General features: G+C 35.8%; 1 protein-coding gene across 1 annotated transcript in view; it reads left to right on the top strand.

The window, feature by feature from the left end:
* The window catches only part of MTREX (Mtr4 exosome RNA helicase), a 114,619-nt gene that overhangs the window by 88,250 nt on the left and 5,378 nt on the right, over nucleotides 1–20,991 (top strand). The window contains exons 20-25 of the mRNA XM_036065696.2: nucleotides 249–359; nucleotides 1,615–1,803; nucleotides 6,448–6,611; nucleotides 10,847–10,952; nucleotides 14,005–14,061; nucleotides 15,649–15,811. Of these exons, the coding sequence (XP_035921589.1) occupies nucleotides 249–359; nucleotides 1,615–1,803; nucleotides 6,448–6,611; nucleotides 10,847–10,952; nucleotides 14,005–14,061; nucleotides 15,649–15,811 (790 nt within the window). The remainder of the gene's footprint in view (nucleotides 1–248; nucleotides 360–1,614; nucleotides 1,804–6,447; nucleotides 6,612–10,846; nucleotides 10,953–14,004; nucleotides 14,062–15,648; nucleotides 15,812–20,991) is intronic.

Genomic DNA, 20,991 nt, shown 5'->3' with positions numbered 1-20,991 from the left:
TTATTGCGGGAATAACTTATGTTTAGGTACCGTTTATTTGCCTGTTATTTAGAGGTTGAATTAGTGTTTACTTTTGGAATATAAGTTCTAATAAGATACAAGCTTCCACAGTGATTATTATCAACTATTAGGTGTGTCACAAACTGTAAATGCAGCTTCATTTTAAGGATTCACACTAAATTTAGGAAATGGCAGAGTTTGAAAATGTGCAGTTTTAATTGTGGTGTTCTTTAACTTTTTCTTGGCAGGTTGTTCCAGTTTTGGTGCACCTCTTGTCTGCCATCAGCAGTGTTAGGCTTTACATTCCTAAAGACCTTCGACCAGTGGATAATAGACAGAGTGTTTTAAAATCAATACAGGTACATGTGTTAATTTTATAAATTTAAATATAAATTTTATGTGAATATAAATAGGATTTATAGCAAGACAACTTAAATGCTTTAAAATGTATTGCTTTCTTTCAAAAGTATAAACACTGCCATCAGTGGCAGTTCTTTTTAGTAAAAAATAATAACAAATCTTTGTGTAGATTGTCCACTCCTTGTGAATATACCAACAAAGTGAGTTACCAAAGGAGATTTCACAGAGGAAAACATGGCTGCTATTATATGCAAAATATATTTTGCTTTATTATTTGTTGAGTGAAAATAACTAGACTGTATTAAAAATTTTATGTATAAAATCACATGCTAGGATTTTTAACCAGTTTTTAGTGTAGTTAATAAATTAATGAAATAGTTTTACTTTCAGTAGGAAAGATTATGACATTCTAGAATTTTATTTTCCAGTAGGGGAAGAAAAAAGGAATTTTGTCATTTATTTAGTCAATAAATACTTGGATTAGTATTTACTATGTGTCAAAGGCTCTATACTAGAATTTGAGAAAACAAAGATAAACAGGATGCTTTCATTAGAGTAGGAATAAGCTGTGATCCATAGGTAGGCTTCCTGAATTGAAGAATTCTCTTGACAGCTTTACAGAATCTTTATGTGGATAACGTTTTTTTTTTTTAAATCCCTAACTCACCAAATCCTATTTTACCTTTAAGGCCTATTCAAGACCCTGAAAGTCTCCCAGGGGGATACCAGCCTACAGTGAGCTGTCCTTTCTCTGAACTCACATGCTCATTATATTTAACAGTTAAATCATGTAAAAAAAAAAAATTGACAGGGATCTGGAACCCTTTAGAAAATTTATGTCTTTCCATTCAGTAGTGCACCCCTAGGAATCAGCCCCAAGGAAATCATGAGAAAATTGAAAACGGTTTACACTTGGGTTGTTTTAACACAGGATTACTTATAACAGTAAGATGTTACAACAACCTAAATATATAATAATGTGCTTATCAATAAGTTGTGCCACATTCAGAACTGTTGAATTCTAAATACTAGAATTATTAATTTAACACATCCCTGTATCAATAAATCATAGTACAGCAATTCAGAAGGAATTTTCAAAACATAGGCAATGAAAAATTGTGCTCCAATTTAAGTGTATTTTTAAGGGCATGTTTCTGTCTTTGTGCATAGAAAACCATAGAAGGAAATATTTATTTAGTCTTAACTAATCTTGTCTATAAAATGAAAACATTAATTTTAAATTTTTTGTTTTAGGAAGTTCAGAAACGTTTTCCTGATGGTGTTCCTTTATTAGATCCTATTGATGATATGGGCATTCAAGATCAAGGGCTGAAAAAAGTTATCCAGAAAGTGGAGGCTTTTGAGCATAGAATGTATTCTCATCCACTTCACAATGATCCGAATTTGGAAACTGTGTATACGCTTTGTGAAAAAAAAGCACAGGTATGGCAGAAACTTATTTTTTTATCATAAAATTCTATGTATGTCACTAAATTAATGAATATGTGTTTTTTTATTTTCCTTTCCTATTGGTTTCATCAGCTAAAACAGGGAAATATCTACCTATCTTTTAAGGAAACCCATCAATTCTTATCAGCAAGATAAGATAAAAATCATTTTATTATAATTTGGTATTTGATGGGTTTTCTTCACAGTTTTTTTAATGTAATATAATTCATGTAGCATTAGATTCACCCTTTTAAAGTGTACAGTTCAATAGTTTGTAACATATTCACAGATGACTGCAACCATACCACTGTCCCAATTCCAGAGCATTTCCATCACCCCAAAAAGAAGCCTCATACCAATTAGCAGTCACTTCGTATTTCCCCCATCTTCCAGATCCTGGCAACTACAAATCTGCTTTCTGCCTCTATGGTTTTGCTTATTCTGGAGATTTCATAAAAAAAAATCCTGCAACATATGGCCTTTTGTGCCTGTTCTCTCCACTTAGCATAATGTCTTCAAGGTCCATCCATGTTGTAGCATGCATTAGTACTTTATTCTTGTTTATGGCTGAAAAATATTCCACTATATGGATATTCCACATTTTGTTTAACACTTTATCAGTTGATAGACATTTGGGGTTTTTCCACTTTTTGGCTATTATGAATAATTCTGCTACCAACATTTATGTACAAGTTTTTGTTTGGATATGTTTTCATCTCTCTTGGGTGGAATTGGGTTGAATTGCTGGGTCATACAGTAAGTCTGTGTTTAACCTTTGAGAAAGTGCCAAGTTTTTTCCAAAGTGGCTATACCACTTCACATTCTTACCAGCGATTTATGAAAATTCTTATTTCTCCATATTCTCACGAACACTTGTTATTGTCTTTTTGATTATAGCCTTCCTAGTGGTATGAAGTTGTAATAGTTTAGCTTTTAAGGGTAATTAGCCGTACCCTCTAACCAGAAAAGCATTCTTAGAGCCGTTGTGAATAATGAATTTAGGAAAAGCTTTTAGAAGTGAACACATTCCTTTCCATTATCCACTTCTCTTCAATTAGAATCTTTTGTGCTATAGAAATGTCACTTTCTCCTTGAAACTTACAGCTCCTTGCTATTATGCTTTTTCAGCTTTTATCGCATGCCACTTTTACCGCCTTTGTCTTCCTTTCACAAATTATTATTTTAAGCTCCTTAGGGTCAGGTATTTCATTTTAGCTTACTTGTGCTCTCCCATATCCCAAATGATCTCTTTATAAAGTAGATACCTACTATTTATTGAACATGCTTGTGAGTGGAAACTTCTTGGCTTAACAGAGTAGTATGTTTAGTTCACGGTTTTACAGCACCCTTTTAGCTTTCTGTGAACTAACATAAGGGGGCCTTTTGCCACGTGGGCGACGAACATATAGTGTACCATGCTCTGGTCCACCAGGAAGGTGCTTCTCAAGATGAGGAAATGGAGACCCAAAAAGCTTTAGTAACTGGTACAAAGATCCTCACTTGGGATCCTGGCCTGTTCATCTCTCAGCGAGACCATTCCATCAGCTCCCTCCCTGCTTCCATTTACTTCCTGTGTTGCCGCCAGAGAGTCGTCCTGAACAGTTCACAACACAAGAACACAGACTCCTGAGCTTGGTTGAATGGTGACTAGAAAGCATCCACAGAGAAGGCACTATGAAGCCACAGAGAGTGGCATTATCTGAGCTACTCAGACATAACTGCAAAAGGCCTTGGTGTCTGGCAAAGGGACTGACTAAGTAAACTGGCTATGAAAACTCAGCAGTACATGGAAAAATGCTTGTGCAGGTGCATTAAATGCTAATATCAATGTGGACTATGATTACAATTTAGCACAAATAAAAACATACACCAAAAAGATGAGAAGGAAATCCTGAAGTGGTGGTATTTGGGTAATGAGATTATAGTAGTGTTTTTTTCCTTCTTTTTTTTCCTCCCTAATTGTCTGTAATGTGCTTAGAGAATATTTTATAATGAGCGAAAGCTACAGTTAACAACTTAGGGGGGAAAAAACAAGTCTTTTTATGGCCTCCTAGTGACTGCAGGATAAATTTCACGTCCCTTATTTAGCCTTGCCTAAGAAGGCTTCAAGAATCTGATCCCTCAACTGTTACCATTTTTGTCACTCACACCTTTTGACCAGGCTTTCCTCTTCTAGGAATTGAGACTCCAAAGCGTGAGGTAGTACAAGCATGTTCTTGTAGCGTTGTCTGAAAAAGCAAATGAATATAAAAATAACTTCAGTGTTTCATCAGTAGGGAATTAGATGTATGACTTATACATATCCATATCATGGAAATTAAAAAAAAAATGAGGTCGGGGCACCTGGGTAGCTCAGTCAGTTAAACGTCTGCCTTCAGCTCAGGTCATGATCCCAGGGTTCTGGGATCAAGCTCCGCATTGGGCTCCTTGCTCAGCAGGCAATCTGCTTCTCCCTCCCCCTTTGCCCTCCCCCTACTCATGCTTTCTCTCTCTCTCTCTCAAATAAATAAATATCTTTAATTTAAAAAAACCTTTAAAAAAAAATGAGGTCATTTTACATGTAGTCTTTGCAAAATGTATTACACATGTATTTACAGATGATTTATTAGGGAGGAAAAAAGGAAGCTGATCCCACTTCTGTGGGAGAAAAGCTCCTATTACTGTGTATCCATGCTTTTACAGACATGAATATATCTGTTCTTCTAAAATGTGTAGGAAAAGATCTAAAACAGCATCATTTAACAGAAATATAATGTAAAGCACGTATGTAATTGTAAATTCTTTCACTTTTTAAAAGAAATGGGTGAAATTGATTTCAATATTTTCGTTTAACTCAATATATCCAAAATACATTTTAATAAAAATTACTGAGGGGCGCCTGGGTGGCTCAGTTGCTTAAGCATCTGCCTTCGGCTCAGGTCATAATCCCAGGGTCCTGGGATCGAGCCCCGCATCAGGCTCCCTGCTCCGCGGGAAGCCTGCTTCTTCCTCTCCCACTCCCCCTGCTTGTGTTCCCTCTCTCGCTGTGTCTCTTTCTGTCAAATAAATAAATAAAATCTTTAAAAAAAAAAAGGTAATTAAAAAATAAAAATTATTGAGGAAAAAAATTCACTAGTGGGCTCTCTTCTACTAACCAGTAAGTTTTATATGCCTCTGAGTACTTAGCAGTCTTCTGCTCTGCTTATATGGACATCCTCAATCAAGGAAACTTAGAAAACACCTTTTTTTTCCTAAAAGACCTGATAAATTATGCTAGGTAGCAGAGAGTTGTTTCTTATCCTCATAGCATTATGACAACACATTTGATCATAGCAATATAAATAACCATTAAGAGACTGGATTCTGAAGGTTGACAGAGTGGTTTTGAATCCCATCTTTATTACTCACTAGCTCTGATCTTGACCAGTTTACTTAGTAATCTCTCTCAGATTTTTACCTTGGTAAAATTCACATTTAGTATTAGTTACCTGTCTTACACAATTGCTGTAAGAATTAAATGAAATAATGTAAAGCACTAGAAATGGGGTACATAGCTGTCAGTAAATACCCATTACTGACCACAGTCATTGTCTTTATCATTTCTGATCCTCAATTGAAGCCTAATGAATCATATGCAAAATTCCGGAGTCTTTGAATTTCAACTTCTGAGTCCCTAAAATTTTCTTTTTGTCAGTGTTTTTCTGAACTTCAAGCCTCAATCTTAGGAATTCATTATTTTCTTGCTGTTGTACTATATTCTTGTCCCAGTTGGAAAGTAGGTAGTATTTACTGATTAATTGAATTTTAAAACTCATCCATTCTGGAGGATGACCTAAAAATACATTTTCCTTTTAAAGTGTAGAATAAAGATCTATTCTCTTGGCTAAAGCCATTTCTAGCTTAGGCAGTTTTGTGATACAATTAGAAGGCAAATAGAAGAAATACTTTTCAGGACATCATGGGGGAAATACTGGTAGCCAAGAGATAAGACTCCTATACCCTCATCTTTCCTGTTCTCTAAGCTACCCCCTGATTTCCTAAGGTTGAAAAGCTGGATCTAATGCTGCTTTGGAAGCATGATTGTCAGATCTTGTCTGGGAGAGCCTATCCTAATTTACCACTGACTTTTTCAACCTCCAGCAGATTACCTTATCTAGCTAATGGCTATCCAACTTACTCCTTTTTCTAAACCTGCCTCCTTGCTCCTCATTTAAGCAGGAACCATGCCGTGTTCCCCAACTTCTTAAACTTTTAACAACTCCTGAATATCCTCCCTGCTTTATTTCCATATATTTAACATTTTTGCTGGTATTTAATTACTACAGATATATCATTCCTCTTGTGTAATATCCTACATAAGGTATCCTTATAAAATATTTTCTAGGGTGCCTGGGTGGCTCAGTTGGTTGAGCACCTGATTCTTCATTTTGGCTCGGGTCATGGTCTTGGGGTAATGGGATCGACCCCTGTGTTTGGGTCCACACTCAGTGTGGAGTCTGCTTGAGACTCTCTTTCTGCCCTTCCCCCCCGCTCGTGCACACATTCTCTCAAATAAATAAAATCTTTAAAATATATATATTTTTTATTTCATTATATGAATAAATCTTGTTTTACTTTGTTTACTTTATTGAACTTTCTTTATACTTTTATATGCCTTAGATTGCAATTGATATTAAATCTGCAAAGCGAGAATTAAAGAAAGCAAGAACTGTCCTACAAATGGATGAGCTCAAATGTCGCAAACGTGTTTTAAGGAGGTTGGGATTTGCTACTTCTTCTGATGTCATAGAGATGAAAGGACGAGTGGCTTGTGAGATAAGCAGGTAAAACTGGTTGTTCTAGAAAACTGATTTTAAAATGAGATACTGTTTTTATACAAGGGCTATAAATCTTTTGGAAAAAAAAAGAGCTGTCTTAAAAATAAAAAGTTTGTGGGGTGCCTGGGTGGCTCATTCAGTTAAGTGTCTGCCTTTGGCTCAGGTTATGATCTCAGAGTCCTTGGATCGAGCCTTGCATCAGGCTCCCTGCTCAGCGAGGAGCCTGCTTCTCTTTCTTCCTCTGCCTGCCGCTCCCCCTGCTTGTGCTCTCTCTCTCTCTCAAGTAAATAAATAAAATCTTAAAAAATAAAAAAATTAAAAGTTTGTAAAATACCTTCCATAGTAAATGCAGTTTTTGATGATGAAATTAGAAAAAGAGCGTTAAAAAAATCTCTTCCATCCCACTATTTAATACAATGCTATTAGCATTTTGATATATTTCCTTTTTTTATTTTAATGCATTGCATATTTTTACGTATTCATGATCTTAGTTTATACAGTTTTGTATACTTAATTCTTTTTTACAATTTTGAACATTTTCCCACCTTAAACTTAGTCTAATAACCATTATCCTATTGTATAAGAGATATTATTAAAGTTTTAGGCTAAGAAACAGGGAATTACAGCATAGCATATTATAGGCCACAGCATAAAACTGGATAAAGATATTGTCTATTTTGGTGATCTTCTGACATACTACAAATGACCTTAAAACTAAATGACTTGAAACCATAGCAGTCATTTCATTCTTTCTGGTGGTTTCTGTGGGTCAGAAATTCAGGAAGGGCCTCTTGAATGGTTCTGGCTCAAGATTCCATGTGATTTCCATTAGCCTGAAGATACTCTTGTTTTGTCCATAGTTGTTAACCATTATACTCATTGAGTTCATAAAAGATGTTTTGCAACAGTTTCTTGTGTTTTCACCATGGCCCTAATGGATGGGGCTGGAGAATTATAGCCTTTGTGTATGGTTTCACATGTTTCTGGGGAAGATGTATTCATATTATTCTTATTGATTGTTTAGTTCAGATGTTAAGAACTCATGTCTGGCGGGGCCAGGAGGAGATTGTGTGGTAAACTAAAACAATTCTTGGTCACCAAAAGGGGGCAGCAACTACTCAGCCCCAATTATTACAGAACGATGTGATAACAGATTTTTCAACTTAGAAAAGCCAAAAATCCAGAATTTTAGGTGAAATACCTTGGTTTTTAATTGTTCACAAATCAGTTGAGAATTATTTTTTTAGTCACTGTGTGAACCATATACATCATTTGTTCAAGTTAGATTTGGCATGTCAGCTTCTTGTTTTCCTTAAACCTGCTTTCCTACTTTGTAATTAAAGAATTATAGGCACCATAGGTTAATAATTTACCCAGGTCTAAAGCTAAGCCATAGCACTGGTTTACTAATTCATAAGCCAGAATTAATGTTATTGGAATTATTTCTTTGTAATATTATATAGTATTTAACAGTTAACATAGAAAATTTCTTTTGGGTATCTGCAGCTGGATTTAGTCCTGGGAGAATAGTATTGATTTTACTCTAAAATAAGACTATTTAGAGAGAGAGAGAGTACAGTATCACATATGAAAGTACGTTACTTTCCCCCCAGTATTTGCTTCTCCCTCTGGTCTCTTTCTTGCTGAATAAGACCCAGCCACTAATGACAGAAACTTGGGAGTCATCCTAGATTCCTCTCCCTTCTGCTCTCTCTTCCCATCTTCCTGAGTGTTTCCTCTATCTCTGCCCACTAATGTGCCTTCATTATTTCTTGCTTAGAGTACTGCAGAAGCCGTCATTTTTGTTGCCTCCTATCTTGAGTCTTTATAATCCATCCATTATACTGCTTTCCCAGTGTTCTTTCCAAAGCACAGAGCCTATCATTTCATTCTTTTGGTGAAAGTCTCTCAGTTATTCCCTATTGCTTTTAGAATAAATGCCATAATTTAGTGTGTTGTTGCCTTTCCTCTCTAGCCACATCCCACACATATTTCTTTATCTTAGCATGACCTTTCCCTCACTCCTACCCCAAATCCCAATTCCTACATATTTTTTCCTCCATCTTATGAAACTTGCTGTGAATTTCTCCAATCTTATTTTAAGCTCCTCAACTTTTTTTGCATAATTGCCTGTATAACCTGTTAGATCACTCTCCTGTGATTACTGTGTTTCTTGTCTGCCACCCACCTTAGTGGCATGTATGTAGTAATACGTAGCGCTTGTATTGTCCTCTTTGTTTGACTTAATTCTCATTTGACTATCAGGAACCCAAATTTAGTTTTTTTACTTTATTTTTGATTAGTTAGAACTATTTATAAAGATTGATAGTTCATGGCTTTATTTTTTTAGAACTCAAAAAATAGGTTTGCTTGTTTTTGGTTGTTTTTTTTTAAATTGAGGTAACGCCCTCAAAATTACCGAATGGGTCTATTAAACCCTTTTATAGATGTAAGATACGTTGTGGAACCTTGATTACAGAATTGTAGAAACACTATCTTTGTAGTCTTTTATAGCTTTCATTGAGCACAGTTGAGCATTCAGATTTTTTTGTTTTCCACCCATGATGGCAAAGAGAAAACAGGAAATATATTTTGCAGTTATTACACAAATCAGAACATAAGTGATGATGGTGAATTTAATCGCATAGCAAAATCTTAGACTGTAGGTAAATTCTCAAACTGAAGAATCGATGAGTGAATAATGTATCTCTAAGGACAAAAAAAAATTTTTAAGGTTCTTATTTATTTTACTTTCCTTTCTGCTTAGCAAGCAGGAGTTATGTAATGTTTTGTGCTAAGAACTTGGACCATTCCATTTTACTAAAAGGACTTGTGACAATAGTCTTTTACCTTTTATGATTTGTTTGCTAAATTGTCCTTGATAGTTTTTAAGTGGTCAAATACTAAAGACAGTTGTAAATACAAGGAAATTGTTAAGAGGGAGAGATAAAAAAAATCTATTGGATTGATCATTCTAATCTTTATAATATAAACCTGAATATGAAAATGTTGTACAGTTAAGGAGCAAAGAGGATGGCCTTCCTCTTCAACAAAATTACAACTTGTGAAAGTTTTAAAAAATAATATATTCTGGTGATTCAAAAGAGGAACCAAAAATAATAAGCTAGAGTCTTTTTTTTTTTTTTTTAAGATTTTATTTATTTATTTGACAGAGACAAAGGGAGAGAGGGAACACAAGCAGGGGGCAGTGGGAGAGGGAGAAGCAGGCTTCCCGCATAGCAAGGAGCCTGATGCGGGGCTCGATCCCAGGACCCTGGAATCATGACCTGAGCCGAAGGCAGACACTTAACAACTGAGCCACCCAGCTAGAGTCTTTAAAAGAGATGATTTAAAATCTGCAGTCAATAGTATGCTTTGATAATGCTAAGTGCAGGAGAAAAACAGAAGTAATGATAAGCTAGTACCTATTGGAGATGTATTTGAAATTTGGAATTGTATTTACTACGTGGATATTGTCCAGATTCACAGATGACAGTTGATGAGCAGCAGTTAGTTGCATTTAAAGGCCATTGGCCATCTTGGTTATATATGTTCTCAACACTGGGAATGCAATGTGTGTCTCCTATGGTTACGTTGTAATTATTAAGATTTCTAATGAAGTTGTTTTTCATTATCCCTTTGTGTTATAAATTGTTAAACAACTTAAAAACAATTAAATGGATCCTTGGACCAAGAGGAAAAATGGTGATGACTGTCTTTCCTGGTATACTGAGAGTTAAGAAAGAGTTCTTTATTTCAGTAAATGTTTGCATTTTGGTGTTTCCTAGAATGGGATTTTTACATGAAATAACCATCTTACATTTATTATTGATATATTGGAAAATATAAAGACCTGCCATTTTCTTTTCTTTTTTTTTTTTAAGATTTTGTTTATTTATTTGACAGAGAGACACAGCGAGAGAGGGAACACAAGCAGGGGGAGTGGGAGAAGGAGAAGCAGGCTTCCCGCGAAGCAGGGAGCCCGGTGCCAGGCTCAATCCCAGGACAGTGGGATCATGACCTGAGCCGAAGGCAAACACTTGACTGACTGAGCCACTCAGGCGCCCCAGACCTGCCATTTTCTTAAATAAATCTTTGTCGTTCCTCATTGATCACTCCTTATGGTCAAATAATGGATTTTATTAAAAAACTTTCTACATTTTAAGCATTATGTATATATTTTTTATTTTTATATTACATTTGAAAATTATTCTTTTTTTTTTTTTTTTGTGGTGATCTAGTGCTGATGAGCTCCTTCTAACTGAGATGATGTTTAATGGCCTTTTCAATGACCTGTCTGCAGAACAGGCAACGGCACTACTAAGCTGCTTTGTGTTTCAAGAGAATGTGAGTTAATAGATTTAACATACCTTAATGATTAATTCATACATCCTGTAACTTAATTTTAATATTATTATGGATATTTTAAATTATAAAAATGTTCCATATTTACATATTATGGGTAATGTTAATTAGAAATCAACACTAACACAAATATAGTAAGAGTATTAAATAATACATATTATCAGAAAGGAGAGTGAAATAAGATCTTATTTTTGGATAGTCATTAATCATATTCCAAGCCTTAAATTTGTTCTGTAACCCAGTGCATTGTTTGAAGATCTGGTCTGGTCAGATAGTCCTAGAAAGAAAAGGATGAATGAATGAAAATAAAATTAGGCAAAAGAGTGAAAATAAAAGGGGATAGTGAGGTTAAATTAATATCTCTCCTCCCAGTAATGGAGAACAACTATGAAGCAACTGATTTTCTGAGTGGCTGAAGTCTTAGTTGTCATACGTAAGGTTTGAGGTAGTAGCTATAGGATTCTCATTTTTGATTTCGCAGTAATTTTTTCATTGAGTGGTTTGTTCACTTTCAGCAACTCTTAAAAATCAAAAAATGAAGTGCTGGATGGCCCACCACAAAAACACTAATCTGTCTTTTACTTTTTTCCAAAAACCAGTATGATTTGTTTTAAAAAGTAAAATGCATGTTTTACATTTTGAACTTTATTCATTGAAGTGGACAAAATAAGAATAAGACAAAGACATTTGCCTTCTAAAAATAATACTAATTTCTAAATTTTTAGAAGACCTTTTACCATGTACACTTAGTTTAACGTTCAAATGAATTGTGTGTAAGACAGACGGTTTTTGCAGTTCTGCCATTGATCGACTTATTAACTATTTCCTTCTTTATGAAGCAGGTCAGATACATTACTTGTTGAAATAAGTAGGTCCTTTTCTCTCAGCTCCCTGATTACTGATTAGAATTAGAGCTAGAGTGGCAGTGATAACAAAGAGGACAATAATCCCAAAACAGTTTATACTCCTGAGAGTGCCTGCTCTGCACCTGTGAAGTAATTGCAGATGAGGAATTCATTACTTTACAAAATACTCTGTTTGGCTGTTGTTTTTCTTAGGTTCAGAATTTTATTACAGTAATTTCTGGGGTAGTTGTTAAGAATATTTATCCAATTCTGTTTGAAAAGACCTAAGTTTGAAGATAATTTGGGGATTGGTGCTCTTCTGCCTGTGTCAGACTTTGTCTTATAGCTAATTTCTTGCATTTGTTGTTTTGTTTTGTTTTGTTGTTTTTAATGTGGCACTATAAAAATCCTCTGTTTTCTGAGAGCCCAAGTATGTTACCTCTTCAAAGGAGTTGGGCTTCACCAAACCATTATTCTGAAATTTGTGGGCAAGATGTCTCTATATGTGGTTAATTAAGATTTGTTCAGTGAAACCACACTGTGTTATATGTAGTGTCATCAATTCTTGTGGTGGTGCCTTTCAACAGCAAGATGGAGAATTACACTACAAGTCACATGGAATTTTGTTGATACTTTTAGAAGAATGTTTTCTAGCCAGATGGAAAGGTTAAACATAGTAAGGTACTTGTTATAAATATGAAAAAGTCTGCTTAATATACTAACTTCTTTTTAGAAATGTGTTCTTTCTAAAACTGTGTCCCTGCATTTTTTATGTTGTTAAAAGTAATTTTAAAGATGAAATACAATCCTTAGAATACAAATATCAAGTAACTACCAATATTTGTTAAAAATCTGTGTGCACTGCCCAGATCTAGGCACTTGAGATAACAGAAATTTTTGCTTTCCTGATATTTATATGCTAGTAGATGAAGGTAAACAATAAAGAAGTAAAGTACACACAGATTATGTCAAATGGTGATGAAGGTTTGGAGGAAAGTGAAGCAGAGGAGGCGGATAGAAAACACTGGGATAGGGTTACTATTTTAAATAAGGTGATTAGTAAAGGCCTCACCAAGAGAGTGAAATTTGAATTGAGACTTAAAAGGAGAGATGAAGGAACAAATTGTACATACCCCTGGTGGGAGAGCATTGGTGAAATCCCACTGAGGTGTCTTTTGTCCGGACCAGTGTCTTGTACTTACACTGACCAGAGAGGAAGCGGTCAGTAACTGTTGACCATGAATGGACACAATATCAAAGATGTTAAGTAGTCTTGAGTTCACAAACGGAGGTGTTGAGTTCATTGTGGCCATTTTGTTTTTTCATCATTCATCATGGTTTTTCTTTTTTTCTTTTTTTTTTTTTTAATTTGGACAGGAATAATACAGAACCTAGGTCATTATTTTATTACATAATAGACATATAACATGCACAGCAAAACCAGTCCTTTATAAATACTGATGCTTAAAATAAAGGCATAACGGTTGCACCTAAACTTATAATAGCTTTTTAAGAAAATTTACCTATAATTTAAATCCTGTCTCACACATACATATATACCATTTTTGTAATAATTTTGTTTTTGTGAAAGGCTGCCTCTGTCAGACTTTGTTCACAAATAACTGTTTTTATTCTAATCACGATAGAATAGGGTTTTGAGGATCTGACCTTTTCTTTCTCTTTGACAAGGTAAGAAACCAACACAGAGAATCCAAGCCACTTGTCCAAGTTCATTTGCCCAGTTAGTAATACCTGGGTAAAATAAAAATTGAGGACATACTTTTAATGTTCTTTATCCCAGATTTTTGGTTTCCACAGAATGAGAGTTGACTAGGAGCCAAAACTATTTCAAAATCAAACTGTGATAAAACAGTTTATAATCATTTTGATGTAAGTAAACTACTATGGGTGTTTATAATATTTGCTCTCCCTCCATTCCATTGTGGTCACAGAAAATAGCTGGTAAATTGTAAATTTAGGAGTGTAATATTTTCCTCTGAAATACAATAATAATATAATTTAGGATGAAAGGAGTGGTAATTTTGCTTATACCAACTAATGTCGTTAGAAACTCTAAATGCTAATAACTAAGATCTTATAATTTGATATTGATGGATATCATGAAGGCTTTGTTTTGTTACAGCAGAAAGCATTTTAAACTTGGGTTTTTACATCCTTTTCTTTCATAGTCTAGTGAGATGCCCAAATTAACAGAGCAGTTAGCAGGACCACTTCGTCAAATGCAGGTAGGAGTATTTTGAACTGCATGTTTTATGAATAGTATATGTAAAATGAACATTTTTGACAGTCTAATCCTAGTATGTATCATTCCACAGAGACCACTTCCTTCAAGATTAAATATGTTATTTGGTGTTAGTCTTGTCATTTAATGCTATGTTGATAACATCACTTGGGATTTTTACTTGAATAATTAAACATTCTCCCCCACCAGTGTAATAAATTGTATTGAGTTACTGTGCGTGTAGATTTAACACTACATAATGTAACTAGGCAATATCAACAACTCAGTGCCTGCATTGTTTTCCTTGGTATTAAGAATGGCAACTTGGGGCGCCTGGGTGGCTCAGTTGGTTAAGCGTCTGCCTTCAGCTCAGGTCATGATCTCAGGGTCCTGGGATCGAGTCCCGCGTCGGGCTCCCTGCTCAGCGGGGAGCCTGCTTCTCCCTCTGCTCATGTGCTCTCTCTCTCTCTCAAATAAATAAATAAAATATTTAAAAAAAAAAAATAAGAATGGCAACTTGATGGACTAGGATTAGTTAGCTTTATTTTTTGTATGTTTTTCCATTGTAGTTTACAACAAAGTTTTTTTTTTTTTTTTTTTTTTAGATTTTTTATTTATTTATTTGAGAGAGAGAGAATGAGAGAGAGCAAGCACATGAGAGGGGGGAGGGTCAGAGGGAGAAGCAGACTCCCTGCCGAGCAGGGAGCCCGATGCGGGACTCGATCCAGGGACTCCAGGATCATGACCTGAGCCGAAGGCAGTCGCTTAACCAACTGAGCCACCCAGGCGCCCTACAACAAAGTTTTAAAATATGTTTTATCCTAAGAAATTAATTATCCCTGGGCCCTTAAAGCCCCAGTAGCTTATAGTAATGAATTTGTGTGTTTTATGATTTTCTTATGATGAACTGATTTTATCTACCTTTTAACATTAGACGGAAAGATGAACTATATGATACTGCAAAAGAGGAGAAGTGATTCATAAAAAGAGCCTCTTAAGTGGAAAATTTAATATCCCTTATTACTAAGAAATTTAAATTTCTAGAACCAGGGAAGTTTATGTAGGACTAGGCGGTTTTGACCTTTTATATTACCGAGGAGAAAAGAATGAATCCGAATATCTCACTGTGGGGGAAAAAAATTAAGGTTTATATTTTTTAAAGCATTATTGGGGAAAAGCATTATTTTGCCATAGGATTTGTGTTTTTCTAAATCTGTTTTGTTATTGATGTCTTTGGGGGGTTTTTGGGGGTTGCTATTAATGAAATACTTAAAGATTAAATGCTACTCTTGAATGACTTTAATGAAGAGTTTCTATTTTTTATTTAAAAAGTTTAATTGGGTGAAAATCACGCTCTTGATAAATTTTTCTTAATTCAGTGTAATGGGGAAATGTTACAGTTGGATCACTTAGCAGTGGAAAAGACACTGTAGCTACTTAGAAGCACAGAGTATCCAAACTGTGGGCATAAGAACCTAGGAAAAAAGGACCTTGTGGAATTCTGGCTCTGGAAACCTAAGAAACCTAAAGAAAAAAAGTACATGGAAGATCGTAAGTAAGAAATTTTAAGTAAATGTTTTTGTCTTCAAAGGAATGTGCTAAAAGAATTGCAAAAGTTTCAGCAGAAGCCAAACTGGAAATTGATGAGGAAACTTACCTAAGCTCATTCAAACCTCACTTAATGGATGTAGTATATACCTGGGCAACTGGAGCTACATTTGCCCATATCTGCAAAATGACAGATGTCTTTGAAGGTATGTTTAAATTCTGTATACATACATTCCTTTTTGATATATAAGAAATATACTCAAGATGGCATTGTTTTAACTAAATAAAAATAATATGTTATTTTTAATTTTTGGTAATAAAATGGAATGGTAGGGCGCCTGGGTGGCTCAGGTGGTTAAGCGTCTGCCTTCGGCTCAGTTCATGATCCCAGGGTCCTGGGACCGAGTCCCACTTCGGGCTTCCTGCTCAGCAGGGAGCCTGCTTCTCCCTCTGCCTCGCTCTCTCTCTCTCTCTCTCTCTCTCTCTCTGTCTCTTATGAATAAATAAATAGTCTTAAAAAAAATGGAACAGGTGATCCTAGTAAGTCAGGTTCGTGTGAGGTTTTTTTTTTTTTTAATCTCTTGGCAGTAAGCTAAAGGCTTGTTACATTAATTCCACTAAAAGACAGCAGAGCTGGGGCGCCTGGGTGGCTCAGTCGTTAAGTGTCTGTCTGCCTTCGGCTCAGGTCATGATCCTTAAAAAAAAAAAAAAAACACCAGAGCTGAAAATGCTGTCCATCATTGCATTTCTAATAACAGACTCGGCCTCAGTGAGATGGTACTTCAGCATGAATCAGATTAATGAGCAGTCTTTTTTTTTTTTTTTTTTTAAGATTTTATTTATTTATTTGACAGAGACATAGCGAGAGAGGGAACACAAGCAGGGGGAGAGGAAGAGGGAGAAGCAGGCTTCCCGCGGAGCAGGGAGCCCGATGCGGGGCTCGATCCCAGGACCCTGGGACCATGACCTGAGCTGAAGGCAGACGCTTAATGACTGAGCCACCCAGGAGCCCCATGAGCAGTCTTTTAAAATGTCTTTAAAAGACTGAAGAATAATTGTTATTCAACTGAACAGAAATTTTAAGTGAAAAAGTAAAGGCAGAGGGAATATAAAAGAAATAATAATTACAAGAAGCAAAAACACAGTATCTAAGGGAGACCATTTTAGAAATGTTTTACTCATTTCAAAAAGATTGGCTTATATAGGTATTTATAATGGTGAATGATATTTACCAAATTAGATATTTACATTGAACTTTTTAAAAATGAAAGTAAATGAGCTTGGACTTCATAGAGATTATTATAAGAATATTTAAAATGCTATTGTTTGTAGCTCTGTTTTAAGAAAAATTGTATTTTTGACATATCTGATATTATATGCTTTTTAACTGATATTATTAAAGACTGAGAGTTTATTGAGTTTATGAATCATGGATTTTTGTGATGCATAGGTCAAACATCTGCAACAGAATATTGAAATTTTCAACTATGAGCCTTTACTATATTGAACTTCATGGGTTTTAAGGTTTAAAATGTTAAAAGTTTATAGTGTATTCTTTTTATCATGGTGTCCTATATATAGTGTTATGAAATTTATTTCTAAGCCTCCATTAAATGATCATTTAGTAATATGGTTCCAAAATCTTGCTCTGAGTACTGCATTCTCTTACTGGGACCATCATTATTTATTAAGTGACTACTGTGTGCCAGGCATTGTGCTAAGCACTTTATAGAATTTAGATCTCATCACCAAAATGGCAACTCAGGGTAGATACTGTTTCTACTTGGCACAGGAAGCTGAGTTTTTTTAAGTAAATAATTTGCCGAAGGTCATAGAGGTGTGGTATATGGTGGCACTATGATTTGAACCCTGGCCTCTGTGATTACAAGTCACATGGTAATTAATAACTTCATCTAAGCACCATAATGCCTTATCCTTGAATTTTGGATCACCTAGACACTTCTTAAATCCTGACCTAGATCGTACCATCTCCATCCACTGACAGTTCATGCTTGTAGGCATGGTAAGGAGATCTGTAATAGTTCACGGTGGGGAGCGATAGCTGAGGATAGGAGAAGAGGGACCTCGCTTGTGAACACTGCTTCACATTCAGGAACCTAGGTACGTGTAGGACCGCTTGTGTGGTGTGAAGGTGCAAAGGCAGTCATACAGCACCACCACTCTTCAATGTGGCATCTTTTTGGAACATAAGGATGAAACTTACGTTCTCTGCCTGTTCTGTGCCTAATTGTTGCGGAAAAATAATCAGACCGGCGAGAGGCCAAGTGACACTCGGAGAAGTAGGAGAAGTCGGATTTATTTTACGTGAGTGGCCCCAGATGAGCTCATGCTCCAAGTTCTGGGCCCCGGGGAAACGGGGTTATAGGGCTTTTATAGGGGACTGCGGGCAGTCAGGTTCCAAGGGCTGTGCTGACTGCTGGTCGGTGGGTTTGAACTGGGGGAGTGGAGCTACTTTAGGTGGGGATATTAGTGCCGGGAGCCGGTGGCGGGAAGCCTGTTTACAGAAGCAGAAACGGCTGGTTATCTCTTGCTCCCAGTAGGGCTTCTGGTTTTCTCTAGCTTATTGTTCGTAACTTCCCATCTTCTGGGGTCTCCTGGGCCTGCTCTGGGTAATTTTCCTCTTCATAATGACTGTTCTATGCCTAAATAATGCTAAGACTTGTTAGTAGCTCATATTTATGGAGTGTCTGCTTCTCTGAGAAGTCAGACACATGACATAATAGTGGTTGATAGCAAAGAGTAGTTTGTTTTGTTTGTTTGAAGAAAAATCAAGGGGCAACAGGCCTGCACATCTAGGGCGCTCTATAAAAACTGTCCTTGTGGACTGTTTTTTTGGTTCTTTGTACTTAAATAGAAGAGTTATGACAGTATAGGAAGACAGATTTGAAACTGCTAAATTGATGAGAGTGTGTTTTCCAGAACATACTGGCATTCCTGAAATCTGTTTTGCCCCGTTTCAGTTCCTTGGGGCTCTTTCTACATCACAGTTTGCATGAGGAATCAAAAGTTTGAAAATCTGACGATTTCCGTTTGTAACTAAACTTGAATTTGGGTCTAACATCAGCATAATCTTTATGTTTTTCTGGTCTGGGTGCGATTGTATCAGCTTTATTTTTCCTTTCTAAAATTGCGATGGACTATATATTAACTCTTAGAAATCATAATTAAACAGCAAAAAAATAACTGAGAACCTTGATTTACTTAGGAGAGTATTTCCTTTTTCCAGTGTACTGTGTGCCCCCCTTTTTACCCTGCTGCTATTTAGTTCTTCCATTTCAGAATAGCCGTTCTCTCTTCATCTTGTTATTGTACATGCTTTATATAATTGAAAAAATACTGTAATTAAAACTCTAGCCCATAGTACATTGTGTCTTTACTTTTATGGCCAGAAAATGATTGCATGGGAACTTTAAGATGCCCTTCACTCAAACCATATTTGTTTCCAGTTAGATTCTTAATTTTCTTTTTATATGAAAATAAGTGATCATATCATGAGCCTCAGAAGTAGTAGTTTTAAGTATTTTTCAAACATCAACTGGCACAAGTTAACATTGTAATGATGAATACCGTGTGTCTGAGAGGATGCCTAATGCGAGAGAAGAGCTTATACTGTGATTCAGTTGAGGAATTTTGAAGACTTCATACAAATAATTATTTCCTCTGTTATCACCCTGGAAAAAAATGATAAGAATGTGGTTGTTTCTTATTTCTATCAAACTAAATTGGAAGAGCAATTTAAAGTATTTGTATTTGTAGAGGCTCAAGCCTAGGGTTTCAGTCTACTAATCCATGTGGTAGATCCATTGTAAGCTTTCAGAGGCTGTTAAATTTTATTTCTTTCTAAACAACAACAGCATTGTAGTCTTCACTACACATGAAGGACTTGCTTTTCTACTTACTTACTTTGTCACAGGAGTTCTCCTAATGATGACCTGTGCTCTCACTCGAAACTGTTCACCAGGTAGTGCATTCCCACACTCTGCCTCCACTCATACTCTTCTCAGTTGCCTTTCAGCCGGCATAGTTTTACCCTTCCCCAGGTCAGGGGACATCAGTGTCATTAGGGATTTTCCAGTGGATTTGTTCTTAGAAATACTTTTGCTAATAATAATAGAGTAACCGTTTATTAACATGTATCATTTCTGTTTCCCTTTCGGTAAAATTTTAGTATTAAATTACTTAGAAATTAGTACTTGAATTTACACATTTGATGAATAATGACTCAGACCATAGTGGGAATTAGGTACTGGGTGCATCATGAGCAGCAGTCTCTGCCCTCCAGAAAGGGGTTAGCCTAAGCTGGGATCTAGTGGTAAATATTTGCGGGAAAATATATTTGTGATCCTGACCTCAGGTCAAACTCATTAAAACCACCTAGATAGGAATATTAAATCAGATTCAGGACATGAACTATGGGGGACCACTTTGTGGAATGCCAGAAAGCTGGAGGTAGAAACACTGTTTAGAGAAAGGTGTTGCTTTCCATCCTCAATGAGCTTAATACTGTTCTGTTCAAGAACCAGATTAATCTGATGATTGCATGTGTCCCATCAGTGGATGAATAAATTGTGGTGTATCAGCATAATGTAGTCTTCAGCCATAAAAAGGAATGAAATCCTGATTAATGCTAAAATTTGGATGAAATTTGAACACATTAAGGTTCTAAGTAAAAAAAGGCAGACACAGAGGCAACCTGTTGTATAATTCCACTTATATGAAATGTCTGGAATAGGCAAATCCATAGAGACAAAGTAGATTAATGGTTGTCCCATGGGCCAGGGGCTAGAGTAGGAAGCGAAATTGAATTCTGACTAATCACTGCCTTTTTTTTTTTAATTGTGACAAAATATACATAACATAAAATTCACCATTTTAAATGTCCAATTCAGTGTCACTGATCTTTTTCACCTCAGGTTTACATCACCATTCTGGAAGAACTCACATTGAGATATAATTCACAGAGCATAAAATCCATCCTTCTAATTGTACTATTCAGTGGTTTTTAGTGTATTCAGAGTTGTACAACCATAATCACAATCTAATTTTAGAATATTTTTATCAACCACAACTCCTAACTATTAGCAAGTTAGGAGTTATATTAGCAACTCCTAACTTGCTAATACAGTCCCTCACATAGTAAATGGCACAGCTGAAATGTAATCCCCAGTCTGTCCACTTGCAGAGACAATGGACATGGAGTGTCAAGCATCTACAGCAGCTCTGCCCCCAGCTTTGTAGGTGATCACTCATGCATCACAGGAAAGGGGGAAACCAGTAGGCCTCCTGTCTTCTTTATCTAGAAACTCATGTGCCTATATCCTTTACCTTATTCTTTCTTCTTCAGAGGATGGACCCTTCTGCCATT

This window comes from Halichoerus grypus, chromosome 2 (assembly GCF_964656455.1).
Source record: "Halichoerus grypus chromosome 2, mHalGry1.hap1.1, whole genome shotgun sequence".
Lineage (NCBI taxonomy): Eukaryota > Metazoa > Chordata > Mammalia > Carnivora > Phocidae > Halichoerus > Halichoerus grypus.
The sequence above is the reverse complement of the archived record's forward strand: the minus strand, read 5'-3'. Positions and strand labels throughout refer to the sequence as shown.